Genomic DNA, 21,783 nt, shown 5'->3' with positions numbered 1-21,783 from the left:
TGTTGCTACTTCAGTGGAGCCCTGCAGGAGAGCAGCTCTGTGGATCCTGGTTGTGCAGGGCACAAATATTAGAGCATGGTGATAGAAATGTAGCCGTGTTAGTCTGGGGTAGTTGAAGCAAAATGCAGGACAATGTAGCACTTTAAAGACTAACAAGATGGTTTATTAGATGATGAGCTTTCGTGGGCCAGACCCACTTCCTCAGATCAAAATATTAGAGCATGTGTGTGCAAAAGTGAGAGAGGGGCTTGGTCAGCAGCCGCCAGTGAGTGTGTCTGGCTTTGATTCCGGGTGTGCACAGACGCCAGTGAGTGTGTCTGGCTTTGATTCCGGGTGTGCACAGACGCCAGTGAGTGTGTCGGGCTTTGATTCCGGGTGTGCACAGACGCCAGTGAGTGTGTCTGGCTTTGATTCCGGGTGTGCACAGTTGCCAGTGAGTGTGTCTGGCTTTGATTCCGGGTGTGCACAGACGCCAGTGAGTGTGTGTGGCTTTGATTCTGGGTGTACACAGTTGCCAGTGAGTGTGTCTGGCTTTGATTCCGGGTATGCACAGTCGCCAGTGAGTGTGTGTGGCTTTGATTCTGGGTGTACACAGTTGCCAGTGTGTCTGGCTTTGATTCCGGGTATGCACAGTCGCCAGTGAGTGTGTCTGGCTTTGATTCCGGGTGTGCACAGTTGCCAGTGTGTCTGGCTTTGATTCCGGGTATGCACAGTCGCCAGTGAGTGTGTCTGGCTTTGATTCCGGGTGTGCACAGTTGCCAGTGAGTGTGTCTGGCTTTGATTCCGGGTGTGTACAGTCGCCAGTGTGTCTGGCTTTGATTCCGGGTGTGTACAGTCGCCAGTGAATGTGTCTGGCTTTGATTCTGGGTGTGCACAGATGCCAGTGAGTGTGTCTGGCTTTGATTCCGGGTATGCACAGTCGCCAGTGAGTGTGTCTGGCTTTGATTCCGGGTGCACACAGATGCCAGTGAGTGTGGCTGGCTTTGATTCCGGGTGTGCACAGTCACCAGTGAGCATGTCTGGCTTTGATTCCGGGTGTGCACAGTCACCAGTGACTGTTTACATGCAGGTATCAGTCACTGTGCGCTGCTGATCAACCGCCTCCCACCTCTTTCCTGCCCCAGCCCCAGAGATCTGCCTCCAGACCATGGGACAGGGAAGGCCTCTCCCTTCTCAGCATCTGAGCCTTGGGACCCAGCTCCTGCCTAGAACCCCACCCTCTTGCAGGACACCAGGAATGAGAGCGCTGGAGGGCAGATGCCTTGGGGAGGAGGGTGCGGTGAGACAGCAGGTCTCAGGCTACATGGTGGGCAGAGGCTGGAGAAATCCAATGTGAACTAGATCTGGCCCCAGGTGCCGCCCTGCCCCATCACCCTCTGCCCAAGGGCCATGCAGGATCGGGTGAGTCCCCTTCAATGGTATGAGGGGCCTGCTATGGGGCCAGGGGACTCCCCTGCTGGGAGAGCTCCACGTGCCAGTGCCATGCGGCTCTCCGTGGGTCTGAGGCTGAGCTGCTGGGCAGAGGGCCACTGACCCTCTTGCCCCCAGGGAAGAGCTGGTTGTAGGCTGGCTCCTAGCAATCACAGCACCTCCCTCCATACACACTCCAAGGCGAATCTGCCCTGCCTTGGTCTCACAGAGGCAGGATCAGGCCCGGGATTAAGGGTTCCTTTGGGAAGGGCATCAGCTCCCCTCTGCCTCCTGCACAGCCATGGGTGTCCCCCCTATGGCTCCCACAACCCCCGAAGAATGGGGTCCCTGGATCCCCCTCCATTCCCGCCAAACCTTGGCCCCCGTCCCCTGGCTGAGATGCAACCTCCAGGAGGCAGGTCTCTGGGAAAGGGGATGAAGAGTGGTGGGGAAGGGACACAGCTGGAATGGGGGAGGAGCATGGGTCCCACAAACCAACCCGGATCAGCCTGGACTGTCCAGCCCCGCGGAGCCATCAAGGTTGGTGGACTTGCCTGGCCAGGACACTCCCCAGATACTAACCCTGCTCCCCAGTCTCCCCAAAATCCCATCCCCCCAGCTCTGCTAGATACTGTTCCTCCTCGACACAGCTCTCAAAACAACCTGCTTCCCGTAGCAGGCTCAGCAGAACCAGCTCCGCCATTTCACCAAGGACCAAGGGAGCCACGAAATTCCTGGCCTCCTGATTGCATTTTACAGCCTCCTTCCTTCCTGCCGGGAGCAGCAGAGTGGTGGCAAAGAAAGAAAGAAAGAAAGAAAGAAAGAAAGAAAGAAAGAAAGAAAGAAAGAAAGAAAGAAAGAAAGAAAGAAGAGGCGGGGCGGGGGGCAGAGAGGGGGATAGCTCTTTCCGGCTTGTGGCTTGGGGGAGCCCTCCTAAATCAGGGTGATGCTCAAACCCCAGAGCCACAGCCACACGGGCTAGGGCATCATTAGCAGAGAGAAACCGCAAGCCCTGCAACAGGTGGGAGCAGAGGGGAGGAAATAAATCCCACACCAGGACAGCTCATGCTGTTCCCAGGGCCGCCCCTCGCTGTGAAGAGGGGAAGAGCTGGGCCCCTCCCTCGGGCACCAGCCATGTCTGATGCTCTGTGCTGCCTTTCGTCAGGGGCGAACGCACCCGCACATGTAGCAGGTGGAACAGAGCAGCCAGCCCATGTGGATGGCTCAGCTTGGGCCTGGGGCTAGACGTGGGGGCAGGATCCCCCTGCATGTGGGACTAGCGCAGTCCTGGCTGCTGGGTTGTAAGTCTGGCCTTGGGAGGGGAGTGTGGCCGATTAGCCTGACCCCGGGGTTGAGAGCCAGGATCCCAGGGAAGAGCGTGGATGTCCCTATGTGCGGATCTGGGAGAGGCGGGAGCGAGGCAAATGCGCCTACTAGGCAAAGCAGGGGCCAGGGAATGAGCTCTCGGACGGAGTATGGTGGTTAAAGTGCCCAGAACGCCTCCCTCCCTCTATTTCCAGCTCTCACTGACTCGCTGGGTGGTCCCAGGCAAGGCACGGCATCCCCAGGGTACAGGACGGTTAACGGGACGTGTCCGTGGCATCCCCAGGGTACAAGGCGGTTAACGGGACGTGTCCGTGACATCCCCAGGGTACAGGACGGTTAACGGGACGTGTCCGTGGCATCCCCAGGGTACAGGACGGTTAACGGGACGTGTCCGTGGCATCCCCAGGGTACAGGGCAGTTAACGGGACGTGTTCCGTGGCATCCCCAGGGTACAAGGCGGTTAACGGGACGTGTCCGTGACATCCCCAGGGTACAGGACGGTTAACGGGACGTGTCCGTGGCATCCCCAGGGTACAGGACGGTTAACGGGACGTGTCCGTGGCATCCCCAGGGTACAGGGCGGTTAACGGGACGTGTCCGTGGCATCCCCAGGGTACAAGGCGGTTAACGGGACGTGTCCGTGACATCCCCAGGGTACAGGACGGTTAACGGGATGGTGTCCGTGACCGCCCCAGGGTACAGGACGGTTAACGGGACGTGTCCGTGACATCCCCAGGGTACAGGACGGTTAACGGGACGTGTCCGTGACCGCCCCAGGGTACAGGGCGGTTAACGGGACGTGTCCGTGGCATCCCCAGGGTACAGGGCGGTTAACGGGACGTGTCCGTGGCATCCCCAGGGTACAGTGCGGTTAACGGGACGTGTCCGTGGCATCCCCAGGGTACAGTGCGGTTAACGGGACGTGTCCGTGGCATCCCCAGGGTACAGTGCGGTTAACGGGACGTGTCCGTGACAGCCCCAGGGTACAGGACGGTTAACGGGACGTGTCCGTGACAGCCCCAGGGTACAGGACGGTTAACGGGACGTGTCCGTGACCGCCCCAGGGTACAGGACGGTTAACGGGACGTGTCCGTGACCGCCCCAGGGTACAGGACGGTTAACGGGACGTGTCCGCGGCATCCCCAGGGTACAGGGCGGTTAACGGGACGTGTCCGTGGCATCCCCAGGGTACAGGACGGTTAACGGGACGTGTCCGTGGCATCCCCAGGGTACAGGGCGGTTAACGGGACGTGTCCGTGGCATCCCCAGGGTACAGGGCGGTTAACGGGACGTGTCTGTGACATCCCCAGGGTACAGGACGGTTAATGGGATGGTGTCCGTGACCGCCCCAGGGTACAGGACGGTTAACGGGACGTGTCCGTGGCATCCCCAGGGTACAGGACGGTTAACGGGACGTGTCCGTGACCGCCCCAGGGTACAGGGCGGTTAACGGGACGGTGTTCGTGGCATCCCCAGGGTACAGGGCGGTTAACGGGACGTGTCCGTGGCATCCCCAGGGTACAGTGCGGTTAACGGGACGTGTCCGTGGCATCCCCAGGGTACAGTGCGGTTAACGGGACGGTGTCCGTGACCGCCCCAGGGTACAGGGCGGTTAACGGGACGTGTCCGTGGCATCCCCAGGGTACAGGGCGGTTAACGGGACGTGTCCGTGGCATCCCCAGGGTACAGGGCGGTTAACGGGACATGTCCGTGACAGCCCCAGGGTACAGTGCGGTTAACGGGACGTGTCCGTGGCATCCCCAGGGTACAGGGCGGTTAACGGGACGTGTCCGTGGCATCCCCAGGGTACAGGACGGTTAACGGGACGTGTCCGTGGCATCCCCAGGGTACAGGGCGGTTAACGGGACGTGTCCGTGGCATCCCCAGGGTACAGGGCGGTTAACGGGACGTGTCCGTGACATCCCCAGGGTACAGGACGGTTAATGGGATGGTGTCCGTGACCGCCCCAGGGTACAGGACGGTTAACGGGACGTGTCCGTGGCATCCCCAGGGTACAGTGCGGTTAACGGGACGGTGTCCGTGACCGCCCCAGGGTACAGGGCGGTTAACGGGACGTGTCCGTGGCATCCCCAGGGTACAGGGCGGTTAACGGGACGTGTCCGTGGCATCCCCAGGGTACAGTGCGGTTAACGGGACGTGTCCGTGGCATCCCCAGGGTACAGGGCGGTTAACGGGACGTGTCCGTGACATCCCCAGGGTACAGGACGGTTAATGGGATGGTGTCCGTGACCGCCCCAGGGTACAGGGCGGTTAACGGGACGGTGTTCGTGGCATCCCCAGGGTACAGGGCGGTTAATGGGACGTGTCCGTGGCATCCCCAGGGTACAGGACGGTTAACGGGACGTGTCCGTGGCATCCCCAGGGTACAGGGCGGTTAACGGGACGTGTCCGTGGCATCCCCAGGGTACAGGACGGTTAACGGGACGTGTCCGTGACCGCCCCAGGGTACAGGGCGGTTAACGGGACGGTGTTCGTGGCATCCCCAGGGTACAGGGCGGTTAACGGGACGTGTCCGTGGCATCCCCAGGGTACAGTGCGGTTAACGGGACGTGTCCGTGGCATCCCCAGGGTACAGTGCGGTTAACGGGACGTGTCCGTGGCATCCCCAGGGTACAGGGCGGTTAACGGGACGTGTCCGTGGCATCCCCAGGGTACAGGGCGGTTAACGGGACGTGTCTGTGACAGCCCCAGGGTACAGTGCGGTTAATGGGACGTGTCCGTGGCATCCCCAGGGTACAGTGCGGTTAACGGGACGTGTCCGTGACAGCCCCAGGGTACAGGACGGTTAACGGGACGTGTCCGTGACAGCCCCAGGGTACAGGACGGTTAACGGGACGTGTCCGTGACCGCCCCAGGGTACAGGGCGGTTAACGGGACGGTGTTCGTGGCATCCCCAGGGTACAGGGCGGTTAACGGGACGTGTCCGTGGCATCCCCAGGGTACAGGGCGGTTAACGGGACGTGTCCGTGGCATCCCCAGGGTACAGGGCGGTTAACGGGACGTGTCTGTGGCATCCCCAGGGTACAGGACGGTTAACGGGACGTGTCTGTGGCATCCCCAGGGTACAGTGCGGTTAACGGGACGGTGTCCGTGACCGCCCCAGGGTACAGGGCGGTTAACGGGACGTGTCCGTGGCATCCCCAGGGTACAGGGCGGTTAACGGGACGTGTCCGTGGCATCCCCAGGGTACAGTGCGGTTAACGGGACGGTGTCCGTGACCGCCCCAGGGTACAGGGCGGTTAATGGGACGTGTCCGTGGCATCCCCAGGGTATAGGGCGGTTAACGGGACGTGTCCGTGGCATCCCCAGGGTACAGGGCGGTTAACGGGACGTGTCCGTGACAGCCCCAGGGTACAGTGCGGTTAACAGGACGTGTCCGTGGCATCCCCAGGGTACAGGGCGGTTAACGGGACGTGTCCGTGACAGCCCCAGGGTACAGTGCGGTTAACGGGACGTGTCCGTGGCATCCCCAGGGTACAGTGCGGTTAACGGGACGTGTCCATGACAGCCCCAGGGTACAGGACGGTTAACGGGACGTGTCCGTGGCATCCCCAGGGTACAGGGCGGTTAACGGGACGTGTCCGTGGCATCCCCAGGGTACAGGGCGGTTAACGGGACATGTCCGTGACAGCCCCAGGGTACAGTGCGGTTAACGGGACGTGTCCGTGGCATCCCCAGGGTACAGTGCGGTTAACGGGACGTGTCCGTGACAGCCCCAGGGTACAGGACGGTTAACGGGACGTGTCCGTGACAGCCCCAGGGTACAGGACGGTTAACGGGACGTGTCCGTGACCGCCCCAGGGTACAGGGCGGTTAACGGGACGGTGTTCGTGGCATCCCCAGGGTACAGGGCGGTTAACGGGACGTGTCCGTGGCATCCCCAGGGTACAGGGCGGTTAACGGGACGTGTCCGTGGCATCCCCAGGGTACAGGGCGGTTAACGGGACGTGTCTGTGGCATCCCCAGGGTACAGGGCGGTTAACGGGACGTGTCTGTGGCATCCCCAGGGTACAGGACGGTTAACGGGACGTGTCTGTGGCATCCCCAGGGTACAGTGCGGTTAACGGGACGGTGTTCGTGGCATCCCCAGGGTACAGGGCGGTTAACGGGACGTGTCCGTGACAGCCCCAGGGTACAGTGCGGTTAACGGGACGTGTCCGTGGCATCCCCAGGGTACAGGGCGGTTAACGGGACGTGTCCGTGACAGCCCCAGGGTACAGTGCGGTTAACGGGACGTGTCCGTGGCATCCCCAGGGTACAGTGCGGTTAACGGGACGTGTCCGTGACAGCCCCAGGGTACAGGACGGTTAACGGGACGTGTCCGTGGCATCCCCAGGGTACAGGGTGGTTAACGGGACGTGTCCGTGACAGCCCCAGGGTACAGGGCGGTTAACGGGACATGTCCGTGGCATCCCCAGGGTAGATGGAGACTCCACTACTTCCCTAGGTAACCCATTCCAGCGCTTCACCACCCGCCTAGTGAAATAGTTTTTCCTAATATCCAACCTGGGCCTCTCCCACCACAACTTGAGCCCATTGCTCCTTGTTCTGCCATCTGTCACTACTGAGAAGAGCCTCTCTCCAGCCTCTTTGGACCCTCCCTTCAGGAAGTTGAAGGCTGCTATCAAATCCCCCTTCACTCTTCTCTTCTGCAGACTAAACAGACCCAACTCCCTCAGCCTCTCCTCATAAGTCATGTGCTCCAGCCCCCTAATCATTTTGGTTGCCCTCCGCTGGACCCTCTCCAATGTGTCCACATCCTTTTTGTAGTGGGGGCCCCAGAACTGGACACAATACTCCAGATACGGCCTCACCATAGCGGAATAAAGGGGAATAATGACATCTCTGGATCTACTGGCAATGCTCCTCTTAATGCAACCTAATATGCCATTAGCCCTCTTGGCTACAAGGGCCCCCTGTTGACTCATATCCAGCTTCTCATCCACTGTAACCCCCAGGTCCTTTTCTGCAGAACTGCTACTTAACTGGTTGGTCCCCAGCTTGTAACTATGCTTGGGATTCTTCCGTCCCAAGTGCAGGACTCTGCACTTGTCCTTGTTGATCCTCATCAGATTTCTTGTGGCCCAATCCTCCAATTTGTCTAAGTCATTCTGGACCCTATCTCTGCCCTTAAGCGTATTTACCTCTCCCCCCAGCTTCGTGTCATCCGCAAACTTGCTGAGGGTGCAATCCATCCCCTCATCCAGATCATTAATAAAGATATTGAACAAAACCGGTCCTAGAACCGAACCTTGGGGCACTCCGCTAGAAACCGACCCCCATCCTGACATCGAGCCATTGATCACTACCCGCTGGGCCTGGCCTTCTAGCCAGCTTTCTATCCATCTTACCGTCCATTTATCCAATCCACAATCCCTTAACTTGCTGGCAAGAATATTGTGGGAGACCGTATCAAAAGCCTTGCTAAAGTCAAGGTCTATCACATCCACTGACTTCCCCATGTCCACCGAGCCAGTGACCTCATCATAGAAGCATGAGTAGGCTACTTCTAGTGTGAGTAGGCTACTTCTAGTGTGAGTAGACTAGCTCTGGATGATCAAATCCCGAGTCTGGATTTGGCCCAAGCAACAGCATAGGTGGCCCAGAGGTACCCCCTGCATTTCACCCAGCTCCCCCTAGATGGAGAGCAAAGGGGACAGGTAATCCTGTCCCATCCACCCAATTGTATTTCAACCCTGTGCATCTCTGGGGCCCTTCCTGGTCCCCCCGGCTCAGTGATGGCAGGGCACCCAGGAAGCACTTTGCCCCTTCTCAGCCAGCTGATCAACTGCCCCTCGCAACATCCTTGTTAGTATCACAGCATCACTGAGACCAGGGCCCCGCGCACCAAGTGCTGCACAGACACAGAGCCAGGCCCTGCACCCAAGAGCTCACAGCCTAGATAGAGGATGGCAAGGGAAACTGAGGCGCTGAACCAGGAATAGAACCGTCACCCCGCTGTACTCCCCCTCTTGGAGCCAAGTCCCAAGGGCTGTACCTGGTCCTGCACTGCTAGGGGCTTCACTCCCCCTAAGCAGGGAGTGAGAGGAACCCCTTGGCGCTGCCTAGGGCAGCTGTCTTCCCAGCCAGAGCAGGGCAGAGCCGATCTCTGGATTCCCAGCCCTTCCCCTGGGGGCAGAGCCGATCTCTGGATTCCCGGCCCTTCCCCTGGGGGCAGAGCCGATCTCTGGATTCCCGGCCCTTCCCCTGGGGGCAGAGCCGATCTCTGGATTCCCGCCCTTCCCCTGGGGGCAGAGTCGATCTCTGGATTCCTGGCCCTTCCCCTGGGGGCACAGTCATTTTCTGGTCATCCCCCCCCACATCCCAGCCCTTCCTCCGCACCCCCGGGGTGGGAGAGAGGAGGGGCCCAGCTCCTGGCCTCCTATCAGATCCAGAGCCTGCTGGTAACTTTACTAGAGGCTGGGACAGGCTCCCAGCCCACAGAGGCCACCAGCTCTGGGCCTGTCATTTCCTGGAGAGAATCACATTACAGCCCTAACCTAATCCCGTCTAATAGCTTCTGTGCACAACAGGCCAGCCCCCTGGGAGCCTGGGGCAGGGGTGGATTGAACCATCCCACCTATGCCCCTAAACCCTCAACACTGGGGGGGAGAACACGGGGTGCTCTGCCCCCCCGGGAGCCCTGTGGGATGGAGGGACATGCAGACAGACGGACAGATCTGTGCAGCCATCTAACAGCCCCCCCAGAGAGACCTGGGAAGGGCCCAGACCCTGCCCAGTCAGTACCCAGAGGGGTCCCAGGCGGTTCTATGTGGGGCTCCTGGGACGCAAGCTCTTTCCTGGGCGCAGCTTGGCTTGCGGTCGTCTCCCCGCCCAAGCCACGTGGGCACCTGGTGCTCCCCACCCCCGCCCCGCTGCCATGGCCCTGCTGCCAGCCTGTTCCCATAATGCTGGGTCATTTCCTTTCAGTCAGCAGCCAATGGGAGAGGGGCCGGGGTGGCGTCACCCCGGGCAGGGTCTCTCGCTGGCCAATTGCATGTGCAGCGGGCACCCACGGAGGGGGAGCGGGGAGGCGGGTGGGCAGGGGAGCCGAGCCAGCGGCAGGAAATGCTGGCGCAGAAGGGACAGCAGCAGAGCTAACTCGCTCGGCGCTGCAGCCAACACAGCACCCGCCGGGCATGCAGGCTGGGCTGGGGGGCAGGGCAGCTGGGCTGTGCCCCCTGGCTCAGCCCCACAGCCACCCCTCCCCCATGCTGTACCCCAGCTCCACAGAGTCACTGGATGCTCGGCTGCCTGGCATCCCCTCCTCCTTCCGCCCTGCGCTGCAGCCCAGCCCTGTACAGCTCTGAACCCCTGGAGCAGCAGAGACTGTCTCCTCCTCTCCCCCACTAAGCATCCCCTCCACCCACAGCTCTTCCAGCCACCCCGTCCCAGCGCCAGGGTGGTTTTGGGAGCCCAGGGCCTTGCGTGTATGGGGCTGGACTGACCCCCTGCAAAGCCCGTCCTCCATGGGACACCTGCCTGCCTTTTGCTGGCTCAGGGATTGTCCCTACCATGGGCGGCTGCCAGTCCAGCTCTGGGACTCATGGGGGGAAGGCGGGCAGAGGGGCAGGGGCCAGCTTGCCCAATCAGGGATCCATCCCACTTGGGACCAGTTCTTATTTGTGGCCCCCCAGTACCTCCCAGGCTGCAAAGCTTTGGACTGGCATCTCTAGCCCAGCGCCCTGATGTCCTGGCACAACCACACCACGATCAGCAGCAGCCCACAGCCCTACAGAACCCTTCCATTCAACACCCTGAATCCCCGGACCCCTCCTGCGGCACTGCCCCGGGGCAGCTCTCTGGCCAGCCTGGTTCTGATGACCTGGGCCCCTCCTGCGGCACTGCCCCGGGGCAGCTCTCTGGCCAGCCTGGTTCTGATGACCTGGGCCCCTCCTGCGGCACTGCCCCTGGGGCAGCTCTTTGGCCAGCCTGGTTCTGATGACCCGGTCCACTGGCTCGTGCTGGGCCCAGCCAAGGTTCCAGCCCCTATTCTCCCGGGCTGCTGCCTGACCTGGGGCAGGAAGTTTGGTGGTTGAGGGTTTTTTTAAGCCTAAATTGCTGAAATTGAGGAAATTCCTGCCCTCGCTTCGTACAGCTTCAAACAGGCCATTTATAACCAGCCGTAAAATGTTTGCAGCTGGGCCGCTATATAAGCCATTTGTCTCCGGAACGGCATTCCTGACACTTTACAAAGGGAGTAATCCACACACCAGCCCCCTCCCCCTGCACCCTCCGACACAGACCACAACCAACCCCCTCGCGCCCACAGCATCAGGCCCTGTCCGGGCAGAGCTCGCCCACGACTGCCCAGACACACCCGTGCAAGCCCCCACAGCACGGCCCTTCCGGGGCTCGCTAAGGCAAGCACACCCAAACAAACGCACGCTGCTCAGCTGTCTAGGAGACAGGCGGCTCACCACCCACGCACACACTCACACCAGCAGCGCTTCCCCGGCCTGGGAGGGGCCTCAGGCTACCTGGCTGGGAAGCTTGTGGCCACTGCTTTGCCCAGCCTGCCCCCGCACTGCCTCCTGCTCCCTGAGACCCCAGCACCCTGCAGCACCCCGCTTTCCAGCTCAGCAGAGGACAGGGGCACTGCCCCCAGCCTGCCCCCGCACTGCCTCCTGCTCCCTGAGACTCCAGCACCCTGCAGCACCCTGCAGCACCCCGCTTTCCCGCTCAGCAGAGGACAGGGGCACTGCCCCCAGCCTGCCCCCACACTGCCTCCTGCTCCCTGAGACCCCAGCACCCTGCAGCACCCTGCAGCACCCCGCTTTCCCGCTCAGCAGAGGACAGGGGCACTGCCCCCAGCCTGTCCCCACACTGCCTCCTGCTCCCTGAGACCCCAGCACCCTGAGCACCCTGCAGCACCCCGCTTTCCCGCTCAGCAGAGGACAGGGGCATTGCCCCCAGCCTGCCCCCGCACTGCCTCCTGCTCCCTGAGACCCCAGCACCCTGCAGCACCCTGCAGCACCCCGCTTTCCAGCTCAGCAGAGGACAGGGGCACTGCCCCCAGCCTGCCCCCGCACTGCCTCCTGCTCCCTGAGACCCCAGCACCCTGCAGCACCCTGCAGCACCCCGCTTTCCCGCTCAGCAGAGGACAGGGGCACTGCCCCCAGCCTGCCCCCACACTGCCTCCTGCTCCCTGAGACCCCAGCACCCTGCAGCACCCTGCAGCACCCCGCTTTCCCGCTCAGCAGAGGACAGGGCACTGCCCCCAGCCTGCCCTCAGGAAGGCAGCTGCCAGGGTGGGGACATGGGGGCTGCACTCTCCCACCTGGGGTCTGGCTAGGAGCACTGCAGCCCAGTCATGCACTGCAATGGAGCCAGGCTGCCTGGGAGGAGTGGGATGGCCCTGTTCCACCAGCCTACGGAGCAGTGGCCACCCCTCTGCCAGGACAGATTCCCGCTGCTCTGCCCTCGTGGGGTGACTGGCAGAGCTGTGGGGATGCCCAGGCAGGGATGGCAGCAGCAGTGGGGCTGGCCGGGCCCTGCTGGGGAGACTGACAGAGGCTGGGAGGCAGAGGGGCCCCAGCCTTGGGGCCTTGCTCAGGAAGGGGAGGGACGAGCTCCCCGAGGCTGGGAAGGCCAATTCAGCTCAACCCCCAGAGTGTGGGTGCTGCTTCTCCACACTGCCCAGCTCAGGCTGGGCCTGCCACATGAAACCCAGGGCAGGGAGAGGAGGGATTCTGCCAACAAGTTGCCAGCTGGAGCCAGTGGCAGAGAGGTGGCTGGGGAGAGAGGGCAGAAGAGGGAGGGGCATGAATGGCGGGGGGGGGCTGATTCCAGGCGAATGAGGAGAATGTTTAGTGCCCTGCACAAACTGTGCCAATGGCCGATTCATTGCACCAGGATGAGTCTGTTCCACTGACCTGCCGTGTGACCTGGGGCAAGTTCCCCCCCCCGCCTCAGTTTCCCTTCATCTAGGCAAACTGCCAGCTCTTTGTGGCAGGGATTGCACCAGGGCGTCCTGCTGTCAGCTGAGGGCTCGAGCTGGTACTAGTCCAAACAACCACCCGGCCTGAGGAAGGCAGGTGGCAGAGTAACCAGAAGCTCCCCAGACTGGGTGGGCCCTGGGCCCTGGGCCCTGGTCGTTCTCCAGAGCCACTCGGGCACATGGGCAGGCAGCCGTCCTGGGAGAGGGACTGCTGGGCCTTTTCCTGCCACAGACTAGGAGGCACAGCCCACGCTGGCAGGAGGGGGGCTCCCCATTCTCTGACAGATAGAGACCCCAGTTACCATGTAAGGCCCCCAACTGACATAGTCCAGGCTACACTACAGGTAGGCTGGGAGAGGTGGGGCCAGGGAGTCCCTGCACCAGGGTGCCTGCCTGGGCACCTTCCCTCCTGCTGCCCAAGCTAAGCTCCAGGGACATGGTGCTCTGTGGGAAATGAAGCTGAAGAGCGGAGGGGGGGAGAGAAAAGAAAAGCAGCCCCCCTCCAACACACACGGGGGGGGGGAGCCAGTCTCCCCAGAGCTCTGGGGCACCCAGCTCTGAATGACAGAGAAAGATCCTGGTTTTGCCCTGGGCTCCCCCAAGCCTCCCAGGATGGGAGCTGTGGGGTGGCTGCTGGGGGGCTGAGGCAGGGATTCATGTGGCAGTGGGAGAAGGCTTGGCAGGGCAAAGCTGGGCAGAACAGGGTGGGGCCGGCTCTCGGATGAAACCCTGGGAAGGGGGGGGCTGGAATGGAGGCGAAAAGGTCAGACTGGCTTGGGGGCGCCCCACCCCAGTCCTGTGCCCAGCTCTGCCCCCGGGGCTCCGTGGGCGCTCCCTGCCCTCCAGCCGCTTGCTGCAAACAGCCTGTCCGGTCCTCAACTTGTAAACAGCGGTGGCGCCTGCCAAAGGCGGAGATTTGGCTGCCACTCAAAGCAGGGAGCCCGCGGGCCGGGAGCTGCCCAGGGGTCCCGGGGATGGGAGATCCCTTCCCCCGCCGCCCCGTGTCCTAGCCCCGCCGCTCGCTGCTCCCGGCTCTGCGGGGCGCGGGCTTACAGGTGGGTGCGGGACGGAACGCGGTGCCCCCGGCTCCTCGGCCCCTCTCCCGCTTCTCCCGTCCCTCATCCTGTTTGCGCGGCTCGGTGGATCGCCGCCAAATTTCCATCTTTAAAAGCAAGAAAAAAACCCTGGCGCAGGCTAGTGCGGACGGAAGAAATGACTCCCCCCCGGGTGCCCAGCCCCCCCCCCCCGCCCAGGTCCTCACCATCTTCCTCAGCCCCCCCCCCGGGTGCCCAGCCCCCCCCGCCCGGGTCCTCACCATCTTCCTCAGCCCCCCCCCCGGGTGCCCAGCCCCCCCCTGCCCGGGTCCTCACCATCTTCCTCAGCCCCCCCCCCGGGTGCCCATCACTTTCCCCAGCCCCCCCCCCCCCGGGTCCTCACCATCTTCCTCAGCCCCCCCCCGGGTGCCCATCACTTTCCCCAGCCCCCCCCCCCCCGCCCGGGTCCTCACCATCTTCCTCAGCACCCCCCCCCCCCCGTGCCCATCACTTTTCCCAGCCCCCCCCCGCCGCCGCCCGGGTCCTCACCATCTTCCTCAGCCCCCCCGGGTGCCCATCACTTTCTCCAACCCCCCCCCGCCCGGGTCCTCACCATCTTCCTCAGCCCCCCCCCCCCGGTGCCCATCACTTTTCCCAGCCCCCCCCCCCCGCCGCCCGGGTCCTCACCATCTTCCTCAGCCCCCCCCCCGGGTGCCCATCACTTTCCCCAGCCCCCCCTCCCCCGTCCTCACCATCTTTCCTAGAACCCCCTCCGCCCGGGTCCCCACCACTTTTCCCAGCTCCCCCCCATTTCACCATCTTCCGTAGAACCCCCGCCCGGGTCCCCACCATCTTCCTCAGTCCTCCCCCCGCTCGGGTCCTACCACCTTCCCCGCCCCCCCTCCCGCCCCGGTCCCCACCACCTTTCCCAGCCCCCCCCTGCCCGGGTCCCCACCACCTTCCCCGCCCTGGTCCCCTGAGATGGGCTTCAAAGCGCACCCTCATCTGGTCCTCATTTCGCTGCCCTCCGGCCCTCTGGGGCTTTGCATTCCGTGCTAAAGACAAAGGGGGGGCTAGAACGAGACACGCCCCCTCAGCCAGGGTGCCCCCCACCCCGCCTCGCACCCCGCGAGCAGGGAACGCGGAGAGAGGCGATGGACTGGGAATGGCGGGCGGGGGGGGGCCGCCCCCCCAAAAAAAACCACTTGGCCCCAAACTTGGTGAGTTTTTCTGAGTAAAGTTGCAAAGCAGGAAACCAGCGAAGCTAAGTGGCGGGGCGCGGGGCGAGTTCGCGGCTCCCCTCCCCACTCGCGTCAGTACCCACGGGCACGCGCGCCTGGGGACCCCCGCCCACACGAGCCGCGCCCCCCCCGCCCCAACCTACATTGCAGGCTGGCCGGCGGCGGCCAGGCGAAGGGGTCCAGCGCCCCGAAGCAGGGGCCGGCGCTCGCCTTGCGCAGCAGGCAGGAGCCCTGGTGGGTGACATCGAAGAGCTGCCTCGGCGCCACGGCCAGCGCCTCCATGCAGTCGTACATCGCGGGGGCGGGGGCGGGAGTCCCCGCTGCGCCCCTCCCCCACGAGGCAGCAGAGGCGCGAGCAACAGTTCGGGGGGCGCCGGGTGCGAGCGGGACGCGCCTTGGGGGCGCCCCAGCGGCTCCTGCTGCCTGGCTGGGTACCTATCGCCAAGCGAACGCCTCGGAGCGAGGGGCGGGGCTTGGAGCGAGGGGCGGGGCTAGAAAGAGAGGACACACCTCCACACACACACACACACAGGGGCTATGGGACACATGCAAGCGCAATCTCAACACACACACGCACACACACACACGGGCTATGGGACACATGCGAGCGCAATCTCAACACACACACACACACACACACACACACACACACACACAGGGGCTATGGGACACATCCGAGCGCAATCTCAACACGCACACACACACACACACACACACACACACACACACACACAGGGGCTATGGGACACATCCGAGCGCAATCTCAACACGCACACACACACGCACACACACACACGGGCTATGGGACACATGCGAGCGCAATCTCAACACACACACACACACACACACACACACACACACAGGGGCTATGGGACACATCCGAGCGCAATCTCAACACGCACACACACACGCACACACACACACACACACACACAGGGGCTATGGGACACATCCGAGCGCAATCTCAGCACGCGCACACACACGCACACACAGGGGCTATGGGACACGTGCGAGCGCAATCTCAGCACGCGCACACACACGCACACACAGGGGCTATGGGACACATCCGAGCGCAATCTCAACACGCACACACACACGCACACACACACACACACACACACACACACACAGGGGCTATGGGACACATCCGAGCGCAATCTCAACACGCACACACACACGCACACACACACACACACACACACAGGGGCTATGGGACACATCCGAGCGCAATCTCAGCACGCGCACACACACGCACACACAGGGGCTATGGGACACGTGCGAGCGCAATCTCAGCACGCACACACAGGGGCTATGGGACACATCCGAGCGCAATCTCAGCGCGCACGCACACACACACGCACACACACTCATACTGTTCCAGGCACCCAAGGACTCTCACACAGAAACGTCACACCCACACACCATAGTCTCAGGGTGTTAGCCTGTAATTGGAAAAAAAAAGTTTAAAAAACAACTTGTAGCACCTTAGAGACTTACAAAAAATATAGATCCTCATCTCCAAAGGGACACTCTGCACTAGTTAGGCCTCAGCTGGAGTACTGTGTCCAGTTCTGGGCGCCACATTTCAAGAAAGATGTGGAGAAATTGGAAAGGGTCCAGAGAAGAGCGACAAGAATGATTAAAGGTCTAGAGAACATGACCTACGAAGCCAGGCTTCATGAACTGGGCTTGTTTAGTTTGGAAAGAAGAAGATTAAGGGGGGACATGATAGTGGTTTTCAAATATCTAAAAGGGTGTCACAAGGAGGAAGGAGAAAATTTGTTCCTCTTGGTTTCTGAGGACAGGACAAGGAGTAATGGGCTTAAAGTGCAGCAGGGGAGGTTTAGATTGGACATTAGGAAAAAATTCCTAACTGTCAGGGTGGTCAAATATTGGAATAAATTGCCAAGGGAGGTGGTGGAATCTCCCTCTCTGGAGATATTTAAGAACAGGTTAGATAGACATCTGTCAGGGATGGTGTAGACGGAGCTTGGTCCTGCCTTGAGGGCGGGGGGCTGGACTCGATGACCTCTCGAGGTCCCTTCCAGTCCTATGATTCTATGATTCTATGACACCTAGCCAGCCTCACACACACTTCTAAGCAGTCAGCCTCACACCCAGTTACAAACTCCGCCTGCAGTGTCACACACACAGTCTTGCAGTGTCACCCCCAGCCTGTTTGTGCCTTATGCACAGATACAATGTCACACATGCACACTGCCTCACAGGCAATTTCTTAGTGTCACAAACACCATCTCATGCTGCCTCAGTGTCTCACACAGTCTTACACAGTGTCACACAGTTTCCTATGTGCATGACACAGTGTCATGGTGTCTCACACGCATTGTCCCAGTCTCGCTGTCCTACACACGAGTGTCACACAGGTGTGCAGTCTCACAGTGTCACGCTGTCTCACACAGTCTCTCTTATACAACCAGGCTCCGCTTCACAGTGTCATGCATGCACAGCCTCACCTGCGCACACTGTCTCAAACACGGTCACAGTCTCGCTTTCTCTGACAGTGTCCCGCAAAGTGGTGCAGTCTCTCACATTGTCACACTAATGCCCAGACACACACCCAGTGCTCTTGTTTCCAGACACACCCTCTCCGCTGCTCCTGTGGGTGGCAAACCCTTGACTCCACTGATGCAGGTACAGATCTCCTTGTGCCAACCTACTGCCCCCCACACACCCAAGCAAAGCAGCTGCCTGCACAACTCCATCTGCCCCCACCCGGGTAGGGCTCAGTGATACATTCCTGCCGCTTGAAAGTCTCCATTTCCTTTCAATCACAGATGCCGCTCAGTAAAAATAAGATACGCCTTTGCCCAGCCCCCCTTGCTGCCTGGGCTGGCCCAGCCTTCCCCCTCCCTGCTTTTCCTCCCCCTCCTGCCTGGCCAGGCCCGGCCTGCCCTCTCCACAGCTTAAGCAAGGCCAAGCCAAGCCATCCTCCTACTCCAGCCCCTCCCTCCGGCTGCCTGGGCCCAGCCTCCCCCCTCTGCTTCCTGGGTTGGCCCAGCCTCCCCCTCAACTGCCCCAGCGGAACCAGCCTCCACCCATGCCCCCAGCCTCCAATGTCCACTGCCTCCCACCCCTGCTGCCTGGGCAGACCCAGCCTCCCCCTCTGTTAGCTGGGCTGGCCTGGCCTCCTCCTCACACACCTCCCCTATCCACTGGCTGGGCTGACCTGGCCTCCGCCTCACACACCTCCCCTATCCACTGGCTGGGCTGACCTGGCCTCCGCCTCACACACCTCCCCTATCCACTGGCTGGGCTGGCCTGGCCTCCGCCTCACACACCTCCCCTATCCACTGGCTGGGCTGACCTGGCCTCCGCCTCACACACCTCCCCTATCCACTGGCTGGGCTGGCCTGGCCTCCGCCTCACACACCTCCCCTATCCACTGGCTGGGCTGGCCTGGCCTCCGCCTCACACACCTCCCCTATCCACTGGCTGGGCTGACCTGGCTCTCACCAGCCTCCAGGACTTCACTACCTGGCCCATTCCAGATCCCCCTCCCTCCACTAGCTGGGCTCCCCCCACCCTGCAATCTCCCCTCATCTCCCCTCACACCAGCGTTCCCCCTCACTGGCAGGGCTGCCCCCCCAACCTCCTCTCCCCTGGCTGGGCTGCCCCCCCTCCTCTGGCTGGGCTGCCCCCCTCCCCTGGCTGGGCTGCCCCCCCCCCCCTCCTCTGGCTGGGCTGCCCCCCCCGTCCCCTGGCAGGGCTGCCCCCCCTCCTCTGGCTGGGCTGCCCCCCTCCCCTGGCTGGGCTGCTTCCCCCCAGGGCTGGCTGGGCTGCCCCCCCTCCCCTGGCTGGGCTGCCCCCCCTCCCCTGGCTGGGCTGCTTCCCCCCAGGGCTGGCTGGGCTGCCCCCCCTCCCCTGGCTGGGCCAGCCTGGCTCCCTGCTCGCTCCCTGGCTGGGCCAGCCTCCCCCCCCCCCCGCGCTCCCCTCCCTTTCCTTCCAGCAGAGGCAGAGCAGCCAGCACTGCCTGAACTCTGCGAGAACCCCCTTTGGGTACAGTAACCTTCAGCTGACCCAGCTCCATGTCAACCCTTCCCTTCCCTGCCTGCAGCCGCCGCACAGATCCCACCCGGAGCCGCCAGGACACTGGGGCCTCCCGCCTGCGCCGACCGAGCCCCCCAGGGCCTCAGCCGCCGTCGCCCCCCAACCCAGCGCCCTGCCGCAGCCATGGCTCCCGTCTGCAGGGGCCAGCTTGGCTGAGGCGCTCGGAGGCTCCGGTTTCGTGATGGAGGCCCCAGCTCCCTGAGGGTTGGGGGGGCAGGTTGTAGCTGGGCTGAAAGGTGGATTTCAGCCAAGGGCGAGTCAGGATTGTGGGGAGCAACACGAAATGGCTGTGCCCCAATGCCCCCCAGCCCTGCGGCTCCTCTCCTGTGTCACTGCTCCCCAGCCCCACTCTGTGCCCTGCCCCATCAGAACTCTCCCCAGCTCCCTGAAAAGAGAGGAGAGCTGTGGGGCTGTGGCCCGGTGCCTCTGCAGGGGCAGCCACGTGGCTCCACCAGCCCCATGAGCAGGCAGATTCAGCAGTTTAGAGTTGCCTGGAAAAAATAAACCGTCAGTGAGAGACGGACCCGCCCTGGGAGCTGGCCACTGAACCAGAGGCAGGGGCCAGAGCCCAGTGCCCCCTGCCAGGGGGTGAGCATGTGGGGGGTGGGACGGATCTGCTCTTCCCAGCCTGCAGACCCCTTTGAGCAGAAAATGCTGGGAGACCTGGTGACCCTGCTCCCCAGGGGCATTAGTACTCTCCGCCCCCCTCCCGCCCTCAAACATCAACTCCCTGCCCCAAATCTCCAGGGGGGACCTCCTGTAGTCCCCACATCAGATGGCAGAGCCCCCACAACTCCAGTTGGTAGCAGGGTATGTCCGAATGGAGGGGCGGTATCTCCCTCCCACACACACGCTCTGTTCCCCCAGCCTCAAATCCTCAACACACCCTGGCCTGGCAAACAATGTATAACATGATGCACATACAGCCTCTGGCCAGCCCTGATGTGTGCGTGTGCATGTGTGTTCATACGTGTGTGAGTATGCGTACGTGCATGTGTGAGTGCACATGTACATGTGTGTATGTCACGTGTGTGCATGCCATGGGGGGCTAGAGGGACACGCCCTGGTCTGTCCTGCGGCAGACCCTTTGGTGGGTGGGGCATGCCACGTTGGTGCTGGCGCGCTCTGCAGGGCCCAAAAGGGGTTTTCTTTCCTCCTTCCCTTTCGAATGCATTTGCTGAAATCCAAAAGGTCCCAATTAGCCTGACCCGCCTGCCTGGTAATTAAAACCAGAAGCTGCTCGGCACAAACCCCGGCTCTGTGGAAGGCCTGAGCGCCGTGGCGCGGGCCCCCGCTTCCCTCCCAGACTCACACAGACCCTATTAAGCCTCACAGACATTCCCTCACTCCCCGAGCTCAGAGCGCACCCGCTCACACTCTGGAAGCAGCCCCATGTAGGGGTCTGTGCCAGCTAACATGGCGGGGGGGCGGAACCAGGCTGAGATGGGCCCCTCCTGGCTCACCCCCGTGGGGGCTGATGGGGTTGGAATGGAGCCAGTAATTTGCAGGCAATCTAGTGAATCTTGGCCTATGGCTGCATTGCCCAGGAGAGGGGGGTCTGTCATTCATGTTGCTTACTTGTGAGGACCCTGGGGCACACTGGGGTGTGTGACTGCACGGGTCACTCTTGTGCCAAAGGCTCCAACATTGGCAGGAACGGAGTGAGAAGGAAGCATCTTGGTTTAATCATCCTAACGTGCTCAGGGAGATTTTTGCTCTATTATTCACACTCGTGTTGGTGCGGCATGCATGTACAAGTCTCATGGAGTGTCTATCGTAGCACACGTATGTATGTCAGTGCGTGCTTGTAGTACTGCAGGCCTGAGGGTGTGGTGCGTGTTTGTATAAGCGCGTGTGTTCTTGAGTCAGTGTGATGCCCCGGTGTGCACACTTGTGTCACTACAGCATCACATACAGGCTCTGCCAGTGCAAAAGCACATGTATGCTTGGCATGTCAGTATGGCACATGGCGACTCCTTTGAATGATGCCTGTGTGTGGTGTATGAAGCTGCGTGAGAGGTCTGCATGTCCATTCCCATCATGTGTGTCTGGTGTGATATGATCATGTGAGCACTGTGCACATGTCTGCATGCATGCTTGGTACACGCGTGTCATACTGTTGTGTATTTCTGTCAGTGTCCATGTGGATGTGCTGTTGTTGTCATGGCTCTTCTGCATGCTCACATCTGTTCAACACGTGTCATTGCCTTTATACTTGCATCACCGTGGTACGTGTTTGCCTTAGGCTGGTGCATAGGCATTGTGATGCGTGTGCATGTGTTTAGGCTGCAGAAACATGTATGTTTCTGTCAACCTAGTGCATGTGTGGGGCGGGGTATTCACAATGTCTGTGCATATGTGACGTGTGCTTGCGTGCAATATCTGTATGGTATGTGCACTCATGCAGTGTGTGTGTGTGATGTCTGGTGGGGGGGGGGTCAACCTTAAGTTTCAGAGGCAGCAAAGATTTGAGCTCCTGCTCCTGTTTGGACCCTGCAGTTTCACGGCTTGGTTCCGGATCCCAGAGGCCCACCACACCCCTGCCTGTCACAGCCCATCCCAACAGTCCCTGTACATGGCCAGGTGACTCACCTCGGCTCATTGCCCGCCCCTTCCCCCGCAGCCTGCTTCCTCTCTGCTAGTCACCTCCACCCAGCTGCTGCCCGGGGGGCCTCTTGCCCGCTCCCCGCAGAGCCCCAGAAGGGAAGGGATGGGGCTGCCTAGTAACAGCCCGCGTGACTCT

The 21,783-nt window shown here is 61.7% G+C and overlaps 1 protein-coding gene across 2 annotated transcripts in view; it reads right to left on the bottom strand.

Moving 5' to 3' along the window:
* Nucleotides 1-21,783, bottom strand: part of RARG (retinoic acid receptor gamma) — a 62,862-nt gene that overhangs the window by 13,763 nt on the left and 27,316 nt on the right. Inside the window, exon 1 of one of the 2 annotated variants that reach the window (XM_075915755.2) lies at nucleotides 15,116-15,440. The exons of the other annotated variant lie outside the window; for it this stretch is intronic. Coding sequence (XP_075771870.1) covers nucleotides 15,116-15,266 — 151 coding nt within the window. The 5' untranslated portion in view covers nucleotides 15,267-15,440. Of the gene's footprint in view, nucleotides 1-15,115; nucleotides 15,441-21,783 lie in introns of those variants that run through there. 2 annotated transcript variants of the gene reach the window in all.

Source organism: Pelodiscus sinensis, chromosome 31 (assembly GCF_052426305.1).
Source record: "Pelodiscus sinensis isolate ZL-2025 chromosome 31, ASM5242630v1, whole genome shotgun sequence".
NCBI lineage: Eukaryota > Metazoa > Chordata > Testudines > Trionychidae > Pelodiscus > Pelodiscus sinensis.
Note: the sequence above shows the minus strand (reverse complement) of the source record. Positions and strands in the feature narration are given on the sequence as shown.